Source organism: Camellia sinensis, chromosome 2 (assembly GCF_055761805.1).
Source record: "Camellia sinensis isolate YWXY chromosome 2, ASM5576180v1, whole genome shotgun sequence".
NCBI lineage: Eukaryota > Viridiplantae > Streptophyta > Magnoliopsida > Ericales > Theaceae > Camellia > Camellia sinensis.
This window is the reverse complement of record NC_138962.1, coordinates 111,844,728-111,861,669: the sequence shown is the minus strand read 5'-3', so window position 1 is coordinate 111,861,669 and position 16,942 is coordinate 111,844,728. Positions and strand designations below refer to the sequence as shown.

Sequence of the window (16,942 nt, the reverse complement as noted above, 5' to 3'; positions counted from 1 at the left end):
TGGGCCTAAATATGCACAGTTGGGCTTCACTGAGGCACAACCGGGCCTCAATGTGAGGTCGATCAATGCTGCCCAGTTGTCATGCACTGCTCCTTCTCATCCTTTACAAATAATGCTCCCATGTTGTTTTTCTAGTAGAATAACAAGTCTTTGATGTTCTGCTCTCAAAATGGAGGCATTGTGCAACAATAGGCTCTGAAACTGGATAGCCACTTTGGATGGCTCGAAAAAGGTCAATTTTTACAATTTTGGCCAAAATGCCCTTTTTCCTCTGAGTTGCACTTCTCTTTTCTTTCCATTCCTTCATGCCACTTTTTGATGTTGGAATCCGATCACACATGTGTTTCAATTCAGATCACAAGAGATGTGTCCAACACTCGAGGAATTTCAAGCCTTGATGGAGTCTCGGTGCGACGAAGAAATCATATTGCAACCCCGTTTTGGCCATGCCCAAGCTTTGGCACGGATGTGTGGGTTATCATTACACGAGGCTCGGTCTTTGGCACATGATGGGGAACTAGACATTCCCGGTTTAGTTCATCGATTTTCCGCCATTAGAGACAGGAGTGACCTTTTTTGGCAAGGCCACTGGCAACATGCCCTCTGTTTATGCCTTCTTGCACAATTCCTCGTTGCCCCTAGTTTCGGTGAAGTTAGCATCCGGTTGGTCGAAGTAGCTCAACGTCTGAAAGGGGGTAAGAGTTGCATGGGTTTGGCACTGGCCGAAACCTTGATGGGTTTAGATGCTTTCCACCGATGAGAGACCAACCCGCTGGCAGGGAGTCTGCTACTTCTCCAGGTATTATTTTTCACCCTTCTAATTTATGAATCTTGCATTACTCAACACTCATTCTCTATTTTTCTCTTAAAACCTCTTTCTTTACTTTTCTCTCATCGTACACCTCTCTATTCTTTAATCTTTCTTATTTTTCATCCCTTCCTAGGTATGGCTTATGGATAAATTGCAAGTAACTGCTCCTTACCCCAAGTATTCGGCCCGAGCTTACTTCTTTCGTCAATGACTAGTGGATTTCCCCTCAGAGGGTTTATGGTTGTATTGGATATGCAGCCGGTCTGCAACTGACATAACTTGGCGTTGTCCCTTGCTTAATTTGGCTGAGATGAGCTACAGCATGTCCCGACAGTCGGGTGTATAATTGATTAGCCTTACACATTGCGTATTCTATTTTTCTCTCCGGTTCCGATGCCAATTCGGGAATAATTAGATACATTCAGATGAGGGAGTGGAATACACAGTTTCATTTCCGGTTCACGTCTCACACCTACCCCGGTATTTTGCTGCCTGGAGAATGAAAGAGGTTCTGGCCCTTGCCATTAGTTTCAGTTACACCCTGTTTGAGTGTTTGGCTTGGCTTAAAGAGGAGGCAGAGGTTGGGCCATCTCTGGCATAGAGCCACCTGACTTAGCTGTGCCCCTAGCTTTACTACTTTGATCTTTCTTTTCAAGTTTTAAGATGTAAAAAGCAACTTTGATCTAAATCAAAGAGTTTGGAGAATGTACTTGTGTTGAAATCAATAGAATTAAAGTTGCAAGTACTGAAAATTTTCCTTTCGGTCCCAAAAAATGGCCGAAGTTGTAAAAGGGTAAAATTTTGAACAAAATCAACTTTTATTAAAACTTTTCAAAACAATTTTTAGAAATGATCTCCACCTGATACGCACAGAATTGATCCTCAAGATGTACAATCCCGAATCAAAAGAAATCATAACTGCCCTTGATTGCATATCGCCGTTGCTCTGCACTATAATCAGCTTTTCTTCTCGAAATAAAGAGTGCAACCAAACTAACAAATGATGAACGAAGATAACCTGATCAAGAAAACAGATAGGACAGTTGAATTAGAGATAGTTACAGCCGAACTTCAGGATGAATTTTCCTACGTATCCCAAAAATGGGAATCAGGCCTTATGTAGTTCGGCTCAGATTCACTCAAGTATTAACTTTCTCCTTTTGCACTCTAACTTTTGCCAAAGTCACCCTTTTGGGTTTTTAACCTTGCGAGCTCAGTTTTTCTTTATTTTTAATTTTTTCATGCTCTAACTTTTGCCTAGGTCGCTCTTTCGGGTTTTCGGCCTAGCGAGCCTCTCAGGGATAGTATTTCTTCAACTTGTCTATGTTGATTGGTTGCGAGAACTCCAAGCCATCCAAGTCCATAAGAATAACCATCCCTACTGACTAGATTAACTTGATGATGTAAGGACCAGTCTAATTAGGTCTAAACTTGCCCCTAGGATCATGAATGGGGGCTCGGTTGTCTCTTAGCACCATGTCCCCTTCTTGAAGATTTCTGGACTTCACTTTCTTGTTAAAAGCCCTAGTAATTCTATACAATGCCCTTAGTTTTCTCTCATCAAACAACATCAACTCCTCAAACCTACTTTGCTGCCAATCTACCTCTGCTATTTGACACTCGACCATAACTCGTAGCGAGGGCACTTTAATTTCGATCACCAAAACAACCTCCATTCTATAGACAAGAGAATAAGGGGTTGCCCCTGTAGATGTTCAAATTAAGGTTCTGCTACCCCAGAGCGCAAATGGCAATTTATCTGGCCAGTCTCTGTAGGTTTCCACCATCTTCTGCAGAATTCTCTTAATATTTTTGTTCACGACTTCAACAGCTCCATTGGTCTGTGGCATGTAGGTCGACGACTTATGGAAAGCCACGTTATATTTCTCAAGAAAGTGTATCACCTCTTTCTTGAAGTGTATCCCATTATCGGAGATAATCTCATTGGGCACTCCATACCTACAGATGATGTTGTTTTTGATGAACTTAGCCACATGCGATACTTTCAGCATTGAGTAAGACTGGGCCTTTACCCATTTTGTGAAGTAATCGATTGCTACCATAATGAATTCATGCCCGTTTGACCCTTTTGGCGTAACTGCACCGATAACATCTATTTCCCAAACAGAGAATGGCTATGGTGAAGTCATGTTGTAGAGCTTCGATGGCAAAATGTTCATACGATTAGCATGAATTTGGCATTTGTGACGGCGCCGAACAAAACCAATACAATCCTCTTCCATGGCTGACCAGTAGTAGCCTTGTCTAAGAATCTTTCGGGCGAGCATCACCCTGTTCATATGGGCTCCACACTCTCCTCCATGGATGGCCTCTATAAGGCCCTTTGATTCCTCTTCCTCAACACATAACTTGTGCATTCCCAGATGGCCTTTTTTGTACAACTTGCCTTCGCAGATGATGAATTGAATGGCCAGATGTCGTATTCCCCTTTTGTCCTTGGCATTTGCTCCTAGTGGATATGCTTCTTTTTCTAGGAAATTCCAAATATCATAGTACCAGGGGTTCTTGTCTAAAGCCTCATCTATCGTGGCGATGGTTTCATAGGCCGGCGTGTACTTCTGTTTAATAATGATCGGACGTATCCTGACTCCCAATGGAATGTCTACCATAGAAGATAGAGTTGCTAGTGCATCAGTGAATTGTTTGTTCTGTCTAAACAGAAGGGTAAATGTTAACTTTTCAAACCTCGGAATTAGCATATCCAAGACCTGATGGTAAACCTTCATTTTCTTTTCTTTTAACCGCCAATCTCCATTGGCTTGAGACATAACAAAGTTCGAATTCCCGATGACATCCAATGTTTTTGCCCCTAGTTCGAGAGTAGCTTCTAAACCAGCAATACACGCCTCATATTCTGCTTTGTTGTTGGATGCTTTGAATCGGAGTTTGAAGGCTAAGGGTATATGAGAGTCATCAGGTGCTATCAACAACACACCGATCCCATAACCGTACTGAATAGCTCCTCCGTCAAAGTACATCGTCCACGCTTTCTCCTCTATTTGTAAAATATTTTCATCTAGGAAAAGGTACTCCACCACTTCATCTCCCTCTACTGGGTGATCTACTGAGAATTCCGCTATAGCTCTCCCTTTAAGATCAAATTCGGAGAGAAGAAACAACCAATGGGCAAGCCTACTTGTAAGCGCTAGTTTCTCAAAGAGATATTTGGTGGGATCTAATCTCAAAACCAAGATTACGGAGTGAGCTAACAAGTAGTGCCTCAACTTCCAAGTAGCCCATACGAAGGCTAGACAAGATTTCTCAAGAGGAGTATAACGAGTCTCGTAATCCAGCATTTTCTTGCTCAAGTAGTAAACGGTTTTCTCCACCTTGGCCTTCGACTTCTGAGCTAACATACACCCCATGGTTGAGTTTGTCACTGGCAGGTACAAGATCAGCAGTTTTCCCAATTATGGCGGTGATAACACAGGCAGATTCTATAGGTACTGTTTGACCTATTCAAAAGTAAATTGACAGCGATCGTCCTATTGGAACTTCTTTCCTTTCTTCAGGAGACCAAATAGTGGTTCACAAGTCAAGGTTGGTTTTGAAATAAACCACCTTATGAATTACACTTTACCCAGAAAGCCATGCACCTCCTTTTTAGTCCTTGGTGGTGGCATTTCTAAGATGGCCTTGATTTTGAAAGGATCTACCTCAATTCCTCTCTGTGTGATTAAGAATCCTAACATTTTTCTTGTTGTTACACTGGAAATGCATTTTTGCGGGTTCAACCTCGATCTATGCTCTCTGATCCGCTGAAAGAATTTTTCCAATGCGGTGTAGTGGCCCTCTCGATCTTTGGACTTGACAATCATATCATCCATGTACACCTCAACCTCCTTGTGGATCAGTTCATACAGAATGGTAGTTACAGCCCTTTAATAAGTGGCCCCAGCATTCTTCAACCCAAACGGCATGACTCGGTAGCAATAGGTACCCCATGGAGTAGTGAAAGCAGTCTTCTCCCTATCCTCGGGTGCCATCAGAATCTGGTTATACCCAGAAAACCCGAGGTCAAGAGGGATTCGGTGCTGTACAATCTCAAGATCAATTCCAGGCATGTCCTCATAGGACCACGCGAAAACATCTTTAAAATTTTTTAATAAATCGATTAAACGCTCATGTTCCTCCGAAGACAGCGTGGACTTGATCTGGACCAAGTGAGGATCTTCCTCAGTACCCAAGTTAATTGATACGATTTTATCTGTACAGGGCTTAACACGTCTCTCCTCCTCATGATCAACCAAATTTTTCAAAACCCGAGGAATTTCTTCCTCTTCATTTATGTCAAAATTTTGAAAATTAAGATCAGTACAACAAACCAAAGACACAGAGAAGTAGGCAACAACATTCCCATTCAAAAAGTCTGGATCTTTGGTTATAGTGGACTCAAAAGAAAAGCTAAAAGATGACCTGGACAGGACTTTGGTATCCAGGTTACCACTTCTAGAAGCACCAGACTCAGAAGAACTCGAATCTGAATTTGACTCCACAGACTCAGTGGAATCAAATTCAAACCCATTATCCGATTCAGAACTATTGATGATGCCTTGCTCAAACTTCTAGACTAGGCATGGAGCTTCAGACGTATCCATGTAAGATTAGAGAAATCCGCTACTGGGTTATCCATGATCATTGAGATAGTAAAACTATCCCCTAAGTTGGTGGTCTCAGCTCCAGCAATAGAACTCATCAGTAAGTTAGTCAACGCCTTTCCCAACAACGCCTTCTCTTTAATGTCCAGGTTTGCAGTCCTTCCTTGATCTGTAACAGTACTTAGGTCTGCTTGTTCATTCTCTCCTTCCGGTAATTGGTGTCGAAAAAAGATCTCGAACCCTGGATACCTAGTCTTCGTCTCCCAATCATACCAAGGCTCTAGGAATCCACAGAAGGGGAAATCTTTCCCTTGGCGGACAAAGCGTCCGTTCAAGGTTCCCCATATTGGTTTATGGACTAACTTATACTGCTTCCCAGTCTTCTTTGCCTTCAGCCTTTCTCTCAGCTCTTGTCCTTTCCTCTGCCAATCTGCAACGGTAGGTTTGTATCCTAGCTCAAAAGCATAGGGGTTATGACTCAGCTTCTTAGCAACAGTACCTCCTGTAGACACCCCATTATTGACCGTCCTTAAGACTTGGACGTCATCGTTTGAACACTCGATGATTACCCTTGTTGGTGTTCATCTTGAGTTCTCGGAGGTTTCGTCTACGTGCCTTACCTCGAGACCTCTCGACTTGTTTGTTTTGTGTTTGGTTTTGCATCAAACACTTGTTGTTTTGCTTCTGAGGGTGGGAAATAGCTTGTAAGCCATCCCCACACCTCACCGGCCATGGCTTGAGGGCACCGGCCTTGTTTCCTTGCCACCGGCCATTGGTGATGGCCGGTCGGCACTATTGATGGTCGATCGGCATTGTGTTTGGTTGGCCGGCCACTGATTTTGGTCAATCGGTCATTTTTCTGGCCGAGACCTTTTCTTGAGGGGGTTTGAACCTTTTGAACCCTTGGTTTTAGCTTCTTGCGGAAGCTTGAACCTTTTGAACCCACGGTTTTGAACCCTTGGTTTTAGCTTCTTGAGGAAGCTTAAACCTTTTGAATCTTTGTCCTAGCTTCTCCAAGAAGCTTGAAACCTTTTGTCTAGCTTCTCCAAGAAGCTTGAACCCTTTGCTCCAAGCTTCTAAGAGAAGCTTGAACCCTTTTTTAGCTTCTCCAAGAAGCTTGAACCCTTTTGTCTAGCTTCTCCAAGAAGCTTGAACCCTTTGCTCCAAGCTTCTAAGAGAAGCTTGAACCCTTTTCTAGCTTCTCCAAGAAGCTTAACCCCTTTGCCTAGCTTCTCCAAGAAGCTTGGCCCTTTTGCTCCAAGCTTCTAAGAGAAGCTTGACCCCTTTGCCTAGCTTCTCCATGAAGCTTGGCCCTTTTGCTCTTAGAAGCTTGGACCCTTCTTCCTCTATAAAAGAAAAGCTCCTCTTCCATTGCAAGGGTTCCAAGAAATTTGTCCAAGACAAAAACATATATCTCTCTTGATATATCTACATCCAAGCCTCCAAAGTGCTTGGTTCTTGACCCCTTTGCACCCCAACTCCTAAGCACACTCCTCCACCATTCATCTAAGGTTCTTGGAGGGTCTTGTGGGGGCTCAAAACTTGGTTTTGACTCAGAAAAATCTACTGGAGTGCTGGTTTTGAAGAAGGTCTTCAAGGGTGAGTTTCTAAGCCTTAAATCCCCCGTTTTTGCACACACTTTTAGCCTGTCTTGCATTCTGTTTTGAGCTTCGTGTATAACTGAAAAAAGTCCTGTTTTTGAGTGCTTTAAATAGTTGTTTAAGGTCACTTTTGTGTTTGGGGTTTTTTACCCCCTCTTAGGCCTTGTTTGGCCCTATTTTGTGCTATTTTTGGTGAGCTCTGGGACCACCTTGTTTGGGCCTCCTCACCACAGAAATCTTGAGGGATTTCAGTGGTGAGGATGGTGGTTTAAGGTCCTAAGAAGGAGAGGGGCATCCCTTCTCCTTGTTGTCTTCAAAAAGTGCCATTTTAGCCTCATGTGTGAGCACCATTTTTAAATTCATGTTGGCCATGTCTTAAGTGTTATTTGTGCTTATTTTTCCATGATATAGCACTGCTTTTACTTGGTTTAGACACACCATGCATGCCTTGCATACTTGTCTTGTAATGCCATGAATTTGCCTTAACATGCTTTAGGCTTTGACCCTTGTTCTAGCATGATTTTGGCCAAGCTTTGTGAAGCTTTTATGCGTGTTTTAGTATGCTTTAGCTCTTTTTTCAGTTTCTTTGGTCATGCTCAACATGTTTCGTATGGTCTCTTTGCATTCTAGCTTGTTAGCTTTGGGTGTGTGGGTCACTAGCATGCTTTACTTGGCTTGTTCTCATGATTTGGCATCATTGGAGACCATATTTCAGTCCATGTTCCATGTTTGCATACTTTCATTTTCCATGCCTTTCATGCGTTGAAGAGTTGATGGCTTATGCTCCATGTTTAGGCCCTTGTGAATGCATGCTTGTGTGTGTGTTTTCATGCTTTTGTTGCATCATTTTGGCCACTGTTTTGGGCCTATTTGAGGGCTGTCCACTTTGGTTCAAGACCATCCTAGCATTTTGTTGCATGCTTGCCTTGTATGTTGTTGCATATTTGGCCTTGTTCCATGTTTGACACATTGCACATTTGCATGCTTAGCTTGCATACTTAGGTTGCATAGCATTGCATGCATCCCATGCCTCTTGAATTGATTATGATAAAGGTTGGGGCCCATTTTTGTTTTGTGCATTTCATTCCATATTGAAATTGCACACTTTGGTTGCTTTGGGCCATCATGCATTGTAATGCGTGATTGATGGTCTGAGTTCGAGTACCATGCTCCCTTGAGTCTTAAACATGATAGAGAGGGTGGTGGTGCAAACATTGCTTTGAAAATGCATTGCCATGCCTTGTCTGTCCTCTGCTGCTGTCAAAACAGGTTTCTGTAGGAATATTTTGCCGGCCGACCATCTACACTGCCGACCGACCAAATATTTGTGGCCGAGAGCTCCATAATTGGTCTATGACAAACTCCCTTTGGCCGGTGGTGATCCCCCCTGGTCGGTGGTGTTCCATAGTGTCCATGGAGTGTACCTTGGGACTTGTGCAATTTTCAGAGGAGCAAAACAGGGAAAACAGAGGTAGCTTGTGCATGGCGACGGATTTCTGAGCAAACCCGAGCACGCATGTATCAGACCCTCTTCCCGAGGCCTTTTACTGCTTTCCTTAGCTTAGTTAATTCGTTAATTAATTAAGTGGTCTGTAATAATTAATTAGCTTGTAGGTTAATTAATTTGTATATTCTTTTGGTCCCTCCGAGCGAGGGCGAATTTGTAATAAGTGTGCGTGAGTGTGTGTATGTCTTCCAACCCCATTTCTTTCTCCCTTTTATTTAACCGCTTACGATGGTTAGTATTAGGTCACATTTAATTTAGCATACCTTATGCTATGCATCCCGGCATCCACACATTTGTCTTGCATGCACCGGGCTCGGCGCATCATACTAACTGCATTGTATTTCAATTCCAAGTTGAATATGTGTTAGTTGTAACATCATCATATGCCATCCATAGATTAGCCGAGCCTATTGTAGCTGCATCTTGCGTGTGTTGCATTAGCCATCTTAACATGAACTAGGATCATGCATATGATTACTAACTAGTTTTTGTTTTAGTTTGGAGTACTCGGTAAGCATTTACGTTTTAGCATCCTTGCATGAGTGTGAGTGTTGCCATAATAGCATGCTTACCATGAGGCTATGTGCTTATGGGATATAACTGCCTGAATTCCTGTGGTGAAGGTTGAGTTACTTAAATTGGAACAATGCATTGAATGCGAGTTTTAAGCCCATTTGAGAGTGGGAAAACTATGTTTTCTAAGCCCACTTGAGGGTGGCAAAATTCATGTCTTAGCCTACTTGTGGGTAGCACCATCAAACTATTTTCAAATAAACAAACATGAAATGTTTTGTTCCAATTCAGGCGACCCAGTCTATACTTGTATGATGTGCGCATGACGTAGCAATTCTAGGTTAATAAACCGGAATAAGAACACATAACGTTTTCAAAACTCGATATCATGGTTAGTAGAACCCGATCTTTGATCGGGCGAGCTGGGGTGCTCATAGCTGACCTTCCCCAATCGTACCCAAGTTCCCGAGCCGAGGCAACTTTGGTGATGACAGACACGTGGCCTTAGGCAATGAGTCAGGGTTTCCTAAATTCCTCCAAAAATAAATATTTAGGTGGCGACTCTGTATCTGGCAAAACAGTCCATGTTTGGCACTTCTTTCTAAAAAATCTGTTTTCCAAAATGATTTGCCGGATTTGGACTCTTTGGTTCAGATTAAGAACCGTGACAATTTGAGTCCGAACTGTAGTGAGCCCAAAATGAACAGAACGGGACTCATCCTCCCGGGATGTTCGGGGACGTCTACACCTCCCTATCAGCCACTTCGACCGAGTCCCGACCTGGACATATGTCTCTGTTTGTTCATCATGTATATGGATTGCGCACTCACATAATCTCCATCGCCATCTGCCATGATGGTTTGGACCAACTGGGCTTCTACCAAAGAAAAGCCAGAAAGGAACACATCTTCTGCCTCCTGTATGATTTCCAATAATGGTGCAGTGGTTCCTTAAGGAGGATAGATCGCAGAGTTACCATACACAGTGGCAATCCTGCCTTTGAAGGGCTACTTTACTAACTGATGGACTGTTGATGATACAGCCTTCATCTGATGTAGCCAAGGCCTTTCCAATAGTAGGTTTAATGTGGCCGGAATATCCATGACATGGAAATCCACCTCATGTCCAGACGGGCCGATTAGGATATTGCTCTTGAACGTTCCCATGACATCCCGGCTAGTATTGTCGTAAGCCCGGACAGCTTAGGTCATGAGTGTAAAGTCAATCAACATCAAACAGATGGCATAGGCAGTTCTTATCGGACACACATTGATCATTGATCCAGTATCTACTAACACCACTGGAATCCATTTTTTCTGACTTTCCAAGGTTACATATAATGGACGGTTGTGGTTGGCGCCCTCAGGAGGCAATTCTTTATTCGTAAAAGATATCACCAGCGTAATGTCCCCAGAGGTGACCAACGACACCAATTGGTCAACGGTGGCGTCAATGGGCAGTTTAGTTTGGTTCATTGCTTCGAGCAGGGCTTGTCTATGCTCCCGAGATGCCATTATCAGTCCCCAGATGGATATGTCGGCCTGGATCTTCTTTAGTTGTTTCAAGACCAGGTTTTCTATAGCATCCTTTTCTTTTGATCTCTCAACCTCCTTGTTAAAGGTCTCTAGCTGATCTACCGCTGCGGGTTTGAAGTACCGACCGCTCTAGGTCATATGATTGATCTCATCGGTATACCAAGTGTCATCTGAGGTATCAGCTTTCCAACCTTTGTCAGTGTATGCATGACTTAGGTCGTTGTCTTCCCACCACTCATCCACAGTCATGGTCGAGGTGTTATCAGGTTCTATTCTGAGCATGTTCGCATCCCATGCCCCGTCAACATACCATTCTTCTTCTACCACAGCTCAGGTTTCAATATCATGATACTTTCTGAGTTTCCTCAGTATCCTCTTTTGGTCATTGGGATCCCATTAGACTTTTCTGGTTATCTGGGCAACATCCATCGTTGTTTCATGTTCTTCTTTCCCTTTTTCTTTTGCCTTGTTCTAGAGCTATCTTCGCTTGGAACTCCTCTATCCTTTCATTTTGAAATTGTTCCAGTGCATGTTCCTTCTCAGTCAAAGGTGCAGCCTCAGTCTTGCCACTAGCAGTGATTTCCTCTTCTGTCTTGGTCTCTCCTGTTTGTTCCTCTACATCAAACTCTTCATCACTTAACCATCCATTGTTTGTTTCTGGTTGACTCGAGTCCCACCATCCCATCTGCACACGGCTTGTATCTTCTTCCTCGAAGAAATAAAGATCCGCCAGATCCTCTTCCAATTCTGCCAGATCCTCTTCTATGTTTGCTAAGTCATTCAGACCTTGCTCGGGCCACTCATTCTGATTATACGCCATTTGGTCTTCCCCGATAACATTAATGCTATGAAAGTTCGGCTGTATGACTACTGGCTTTGGCTAATCAATCGCCACAATGTATAGACTGGGATCGTACTCCTCTACGAGCGAGACCCCTTTCTCTATGACATGGGTATTAGACGACTTTGTCTCCAGTGCATTCTTATCTTTCTCCATTTCTACTGCCACGAGCCTGGGTTGGATTTGTGGTGTTAGATCCATCATGCACATGTTTGTTCCTTCTGGAATGACCACCTTCGATTTTGGTAGGTGGGATGACGTAATGTATGTGCTAAGGTTGAAGGTGGGCGGTAGTGTATGGACGTGATTAATATTTCTGGGTGGGGGGACTTGGTTATGTACAGGAAGTGGATTGGTTGTTACGTTTGGTTTGGAAAGTGGGGCGATAACTTTGTTGTCAATGAGATCCTAGATCTCATAACGTAGACGGTAGCACAGGTTCATGGGAAAGCCATGTTGTTGGTGGAAGATACAATACTGGGTAGGGTCATGTTTGGGTGGCATTGGGTCTGGAAGTGGACGAGGATCAAAAGGTTTGAGATGCCCTTTTGCATTAACAGCTTGAGGGCATGGGTGAGGCTCATATGGAGGGGAGTAAAAACTCTTCGATTCCGGGGTGGACCAGTATTTTGTGAAGGTTGCGAGGTTATGGCAGTAACAAAAGGATCAGCCATCTTGGCCGTTATGACGACATTGCTGACATCTGCAGGCTACAGAATAGTGCTACTGCTAGCATTGGTACTCCGAGAAAACGGCCTTCTTACGGGTTCACTTGTTCTGTGGATGATACCTTTTTTGAATGCACTTTCGATCTGAACCCCCAGCTCATGTAAGGAAACAAACATGGACAATGGTGCCACTATCATTCTCTGTAGCATATCTGGCTTAAGGTTCTGGACCACAAGTCGGACTTGTTCTCTCTCGGTAGACCTATTTGTCATTTGGGCTGCCTTGGCTCTCCACCAAGTGACAAATCAATGACTGATTCTTTGGGGTTCTAGATAGTAACCTCCAACTCACTCATGGTTACGTCTATCGGGGTGTTATATGAGTACTGATTGACAAACGCCTCAGATAGCTACTCCCAATTCCGTTTTATAGAGTCCTCCAACTTAGCATACCAGATGGCCACCACATCAAACAGGATTCTTCCAAACAACAAAAGCTTCTATGCCCGAGACAAACCCATGGGCCTCAATACATCCGAAAACAACCAAACATGCACAATTGGATCCCCACTCCCATTGAATCTGTCGATATGGGGCATCTTAAATTTCTCTACTAGTCTAACCGAAGCCTCAGTGTACCCATCTTCGATATCTGGAATGGAGTTGAAGCCCTGGGATTTCTTCAATGCTTTCTCCAATCTAGAAATCTTGACCAAGGCCGGATCAATTTCATTGATATTGAAAGAAAAAATCCCTGGAGGAGGTTGAACTAGAGGACAATAAGCTGGAGCTGGAGGAAACATGTCCTGAGGAACTAGGAATGGTAGATTTTCTACTGGTGGTGGTAGATCTGGGTTTGGCAGAGCAGTAGAGATCAGGTGCACAGTTGATGCTGATGCCCGAGATGTACGCCGTAGATCGGCAATGACTTCATCTTGTGCAGCCATCCTCTGGTTTACAATGTCCATAGTCCTTTGGATGACAGTCATCATGGCAACAAATTCCTCTGCATTAGGTGTTGTGTTCTGTGCCATTGCTAATCTGGATGAGCTAGATGCTGGTGAACTGACTGAGTGAGAATGGGTAGATGTTTGTGGAGTGCTTTTGTATTGATGCTACTGATCGTCTGTTTCTTCTCCGTCAAGTGACTAGAGGAAGCGAGACTAACATGGACTGACCACCAACAAGGTCCTGATCTTTACACAGCCTACCGAAACGAGTCCACACAACTTAGGGAATATCAGATCTTTCTAAAGCTATGATGGCAAACTACCTAGCAAGAAGAAAGAAAGAAAAACAAAATCAAAAATCAGACAGCACTTCGGCCCCAATTCACAGCAATCATGACATAGCTGAATTGTAATCCCTACTGAACTCTGTTTTTCAAACTTTATACCGATATGAACCATCATGTACAGTCTCACTGTAAAAGCACATATCAAGTAAAAAAAAGCAACCAAAACACCCTTATGAGGGGGTAGAGTTACCCTGTCCTAGATTTTTGGCATGATCTATGCTGCACTAATTCAAACAACGAGTTTCACAACATCCTGCAAATGGGTGGCATCCTGTCCTAAGTTGGAACAGTCACTATAGCTTCACTATATGCAACTAGATCGAATGGTCAAAAGGGTACCTCAACAAGAATACCTAATATACCTCTCACACCCAACACCGAGAAGTGAAAGGCGGATCAAGCAGTACAGCGGTAATCCAGATCCACTGGTTGTGTTTCAAACATGGCAGAGCCCATGAGCGATCAGCCTTTTGGCAAGCCTCTTGGGCGAGCCTCCAGAAAACCGTCTAGGAATAACAGATGGAAAATACAGTGACTTAAAGTAACCATGCAAATGAAATGCAAAGAACATATAAGTGTAGATAAAAATTCATATCATGAGTTTCGAGTCAAGTTCTCTAAATCCCTAACAAAGTCGCCAAAAACTGTAGCCCGACATTCTGCGCTCCTTTCGAAAGGCGAATAGCCTTACAGTTCGGACTCCACTTGTGGTTCTGAATCTGATTTCACAAGTGCAATGTGAAACAGTGAAAACACAAAAAGAGTCCAAATCTGGCAATTTCTTTTTGGAAAATCAATGTTTGAATCAAATGCGAAAAATGGACTACTTTACCAGATTACAGAGTCACCACCTAAATATTTTTAGAAAATCTAGGAAACTCGAGACTCGTGCCAAAGGCCATTAGTCCGTCATCACCAAATTGTCTCAGCTCGGGAACTTAGGTACGAGAAAGGAAGGTTATGAATTGAGCACCACATTCGCCCGATCAAAGATCGGCCTCTACTAATCATGATGTGTTTTTTATTTACATTATATGGTCTTATTTCAATTATTAGCTATTTTTATTATGTGATGCGCACACAAGGTATAGATTAGTTTGCAGGATTTGGAACACTTGATTTCATGTTTTGTTTTGAAATTGTTTTGTGAATTTGCCACTTGAAAAAGTAGGCTAAAATGGACATTAATCAAACTATCCCAATTCAAGCAACTAGCCTTCATCTACAAGCATTCAAACAATTATATCATTTAAGCAATTAACCTCATGGTATTCATGCTTTGGACATGGCAACACAAACACTCGATGCAAGATGCTAAGACATAAAAGCTCACCTAGTACTCCAAGCCAAAACAGGTGAAAGAGTTAGAAAAATATATATGTTCCTAACTTATGCAATATGACTAATGCAACGCACACATTATGTATTTTATAGGCTCGGCTATGAACATGGCATATGATTTCATTCAAGACATGTGAGAGAGTACATATTCAAGTAATGAATTTGAACCATTTGATAATGAGTTAGGATGATGAACCGAGCCTTGGATGCATGCAAGACAAATGGATTCAAAACATAAGAATGTTAATGAAACGTGATGTCCTATACTAACCATCATAAGCAAGTAAGTAAAAAAGGAGAAAGGCGTGAGGTTGGAAGACATACACATTATTACAACATTGCCCTCGTACAAGAGGGTGCGAATCAAAGTTCAAAAGTCTGAATTAAACTAATTATTACAAAATCGAATGAATTAAATAAGCGAGGCTAATTGCTAACTATGTTATTGCAACAAGAATAACCATGATAAATAAACTAACTCTCTAAGCTAATTAACTACAACAATTACAAAGGGACAATAATAATAATTACAACATTAATGATTAATGAGACTAATTACAATAAACAATATTAAATTAATTACAACGACGATCATGATGTAAGCGAGGATGTGCAAGGATTACATGCATGCACATGCACAATGTTCAAGAACAGCTCTATCTGCCCCAGGCTTGCTCTGTTTCACCACAGCCACTGCCTTTTATTTTTTGCAAAAATACACTGCTGACCAAACATTCAGGACCGGTCGACCCTCAATGAAGCCCGGCCGGACCTAAAGAAGGCCGGTCGTGCCTCAATTTTGTGCAAAACTCTATTTTGTGTTCTAAAGTGAAAACAGTGCAGACAGAGTTGTTCAAGCTTTGTTTGTTCCTTCATTCCTTCTCTGTCATGGGAAATCCTCAAGAGAAGGTTAGAATTGTTTCCAAAACCATCAATGAGCAAGTTGATTGCTTGATGATTTCGAATACAATTTTGGACAAAAATCAATGAATGCATATGACCACTCCTCCTTCTTTATCATAGAATGAACTCAAAAAAAGGAAGTAGAGACGCTTCAAGGATCATCGAAACACCATGAATTAGCGTATGATCACTCTTGACTTAATAAACTTGGCATAACGTCCGGCCAAGCCCAAGTGAGATGACTCATTTTCTTTATGTGTGTTGGTTGGTTTTAAACCAATTCTCTTAGTCATTTCCATTCTTTAGTCCATTTGTCCGAAGTGATGATTAAGTCCTCTAAAATGAGAGAAACATCAAACGGGCAGTAATTCTCAACATGAAAGAGAGATTATGCCACTGACAATGAATATCTGTAGAGATCAAGCCATTAAGTGTGAATATCTAGTTCATGTGTTGAATGACCACCAACCAATTGAAACAACTCTCAAATGAAAGAAAGGAATAGCAAGTTGATTCTTAAAATGAGGTCATTAACATGAAAGTTAGACAAAGAAAGGCTAAGAACAACATAATACAAGCTATGTACAAAGACCAATGCTACAACAAAGGAACTAATCAAAGCTTGAATCAATTAAATAGATTAGGACAGCCCTAAAATAGTCTCTAATAAGCCAAAATAGTGGCTGAAAATGCAAGAAAAGAACTCAAAAAGTTAAACAAAAAATAAAGACAATAAAGCTATGTAAGCAAAAACATGGAGGGGTGGCCAACCCCTCAAATTTGAAGACTTCAAACCATGTTTTTTTTTTTTGCCTTAGTTCAACTCTGAAAATCAGTTCAAAAATCAAAGGAAAAGACTGTAAAGGAACCAAGGGTTGGGCTATGAAGATAGGTGCAAGTAAGCGTATTAACCTTACCATCTTTGGTAGCTTATCCAAACCCAAGTTCCAACACTTAAAATGGATACAAAACATCCAAAGAATACAAGAAATAGTTAGAAATGAAGTAAGCAAAAACAAGAACAAGAGTTGCAAGCTTATACCTCTCAAAATGAAGTAAGCTTTGGTTGATGATCAAACTCACTCTTGACACACTCTCAAACTTGAATTATGCTTCTCAATGGTCAACCAAGGTTCTAAGATGATGAATCAAGGTTGTGTATGGCGTATATAGATGATATAAGGAAGGTAGGTTGATTCAAAGATAGCTTGCAATGGAAGAAAGAGGAAGAATAAGCTCTCTCTATGTGTATAGGCTTTCTCTCAATTGTTTAACTCCCAAAATAGTGGTATATGGTCGTATTTAT

The 16,942-nt window shown here is 42.1% G+C and overlaps 1 protein-coding gene across 1 annotated transcript; it reads right to left on the bottom strand.

Moving 5' to 3' along the window:
- Positions 1–1,713: 1,713 nt before the first annotated feature.
- Positions 1,714–3,558, bottom strand: LOC145818412 (uncharacterized). Its single transcript, XM_082912910.1, has 2 exons — positions 3,219–3,558; positions 1,714–1,829 (listed from the first exon to the last, which is right to left on the bottom strand). The coding sequence occupies exons 1-2, from the start codon at positions 3,556–3,558 to the stop codon at positions 1,714–1,716; spliced, it is 456 nt and encodes a 151-aa protein (XP_082769036.1).
- Positions 3,559–16,942: the final 13,384 nt, after the last annotated feature.

Coding starts and splice junctions, on each gene's coding strand:
- LOC145818412 (XM_082912910.1), bottom strand. CDS start 3,558: ATGAAGGTTTACCATCAGGTCTTGGATATGCTAATTCCGAGGTTTGAA. Junction 1,830..3,218: donor TCAATTCATCATCTGCGAAG/GCAAGTTGTACA, acceptor TTTCTTGATCAG/GTTATCTTCGTTCATCATTT.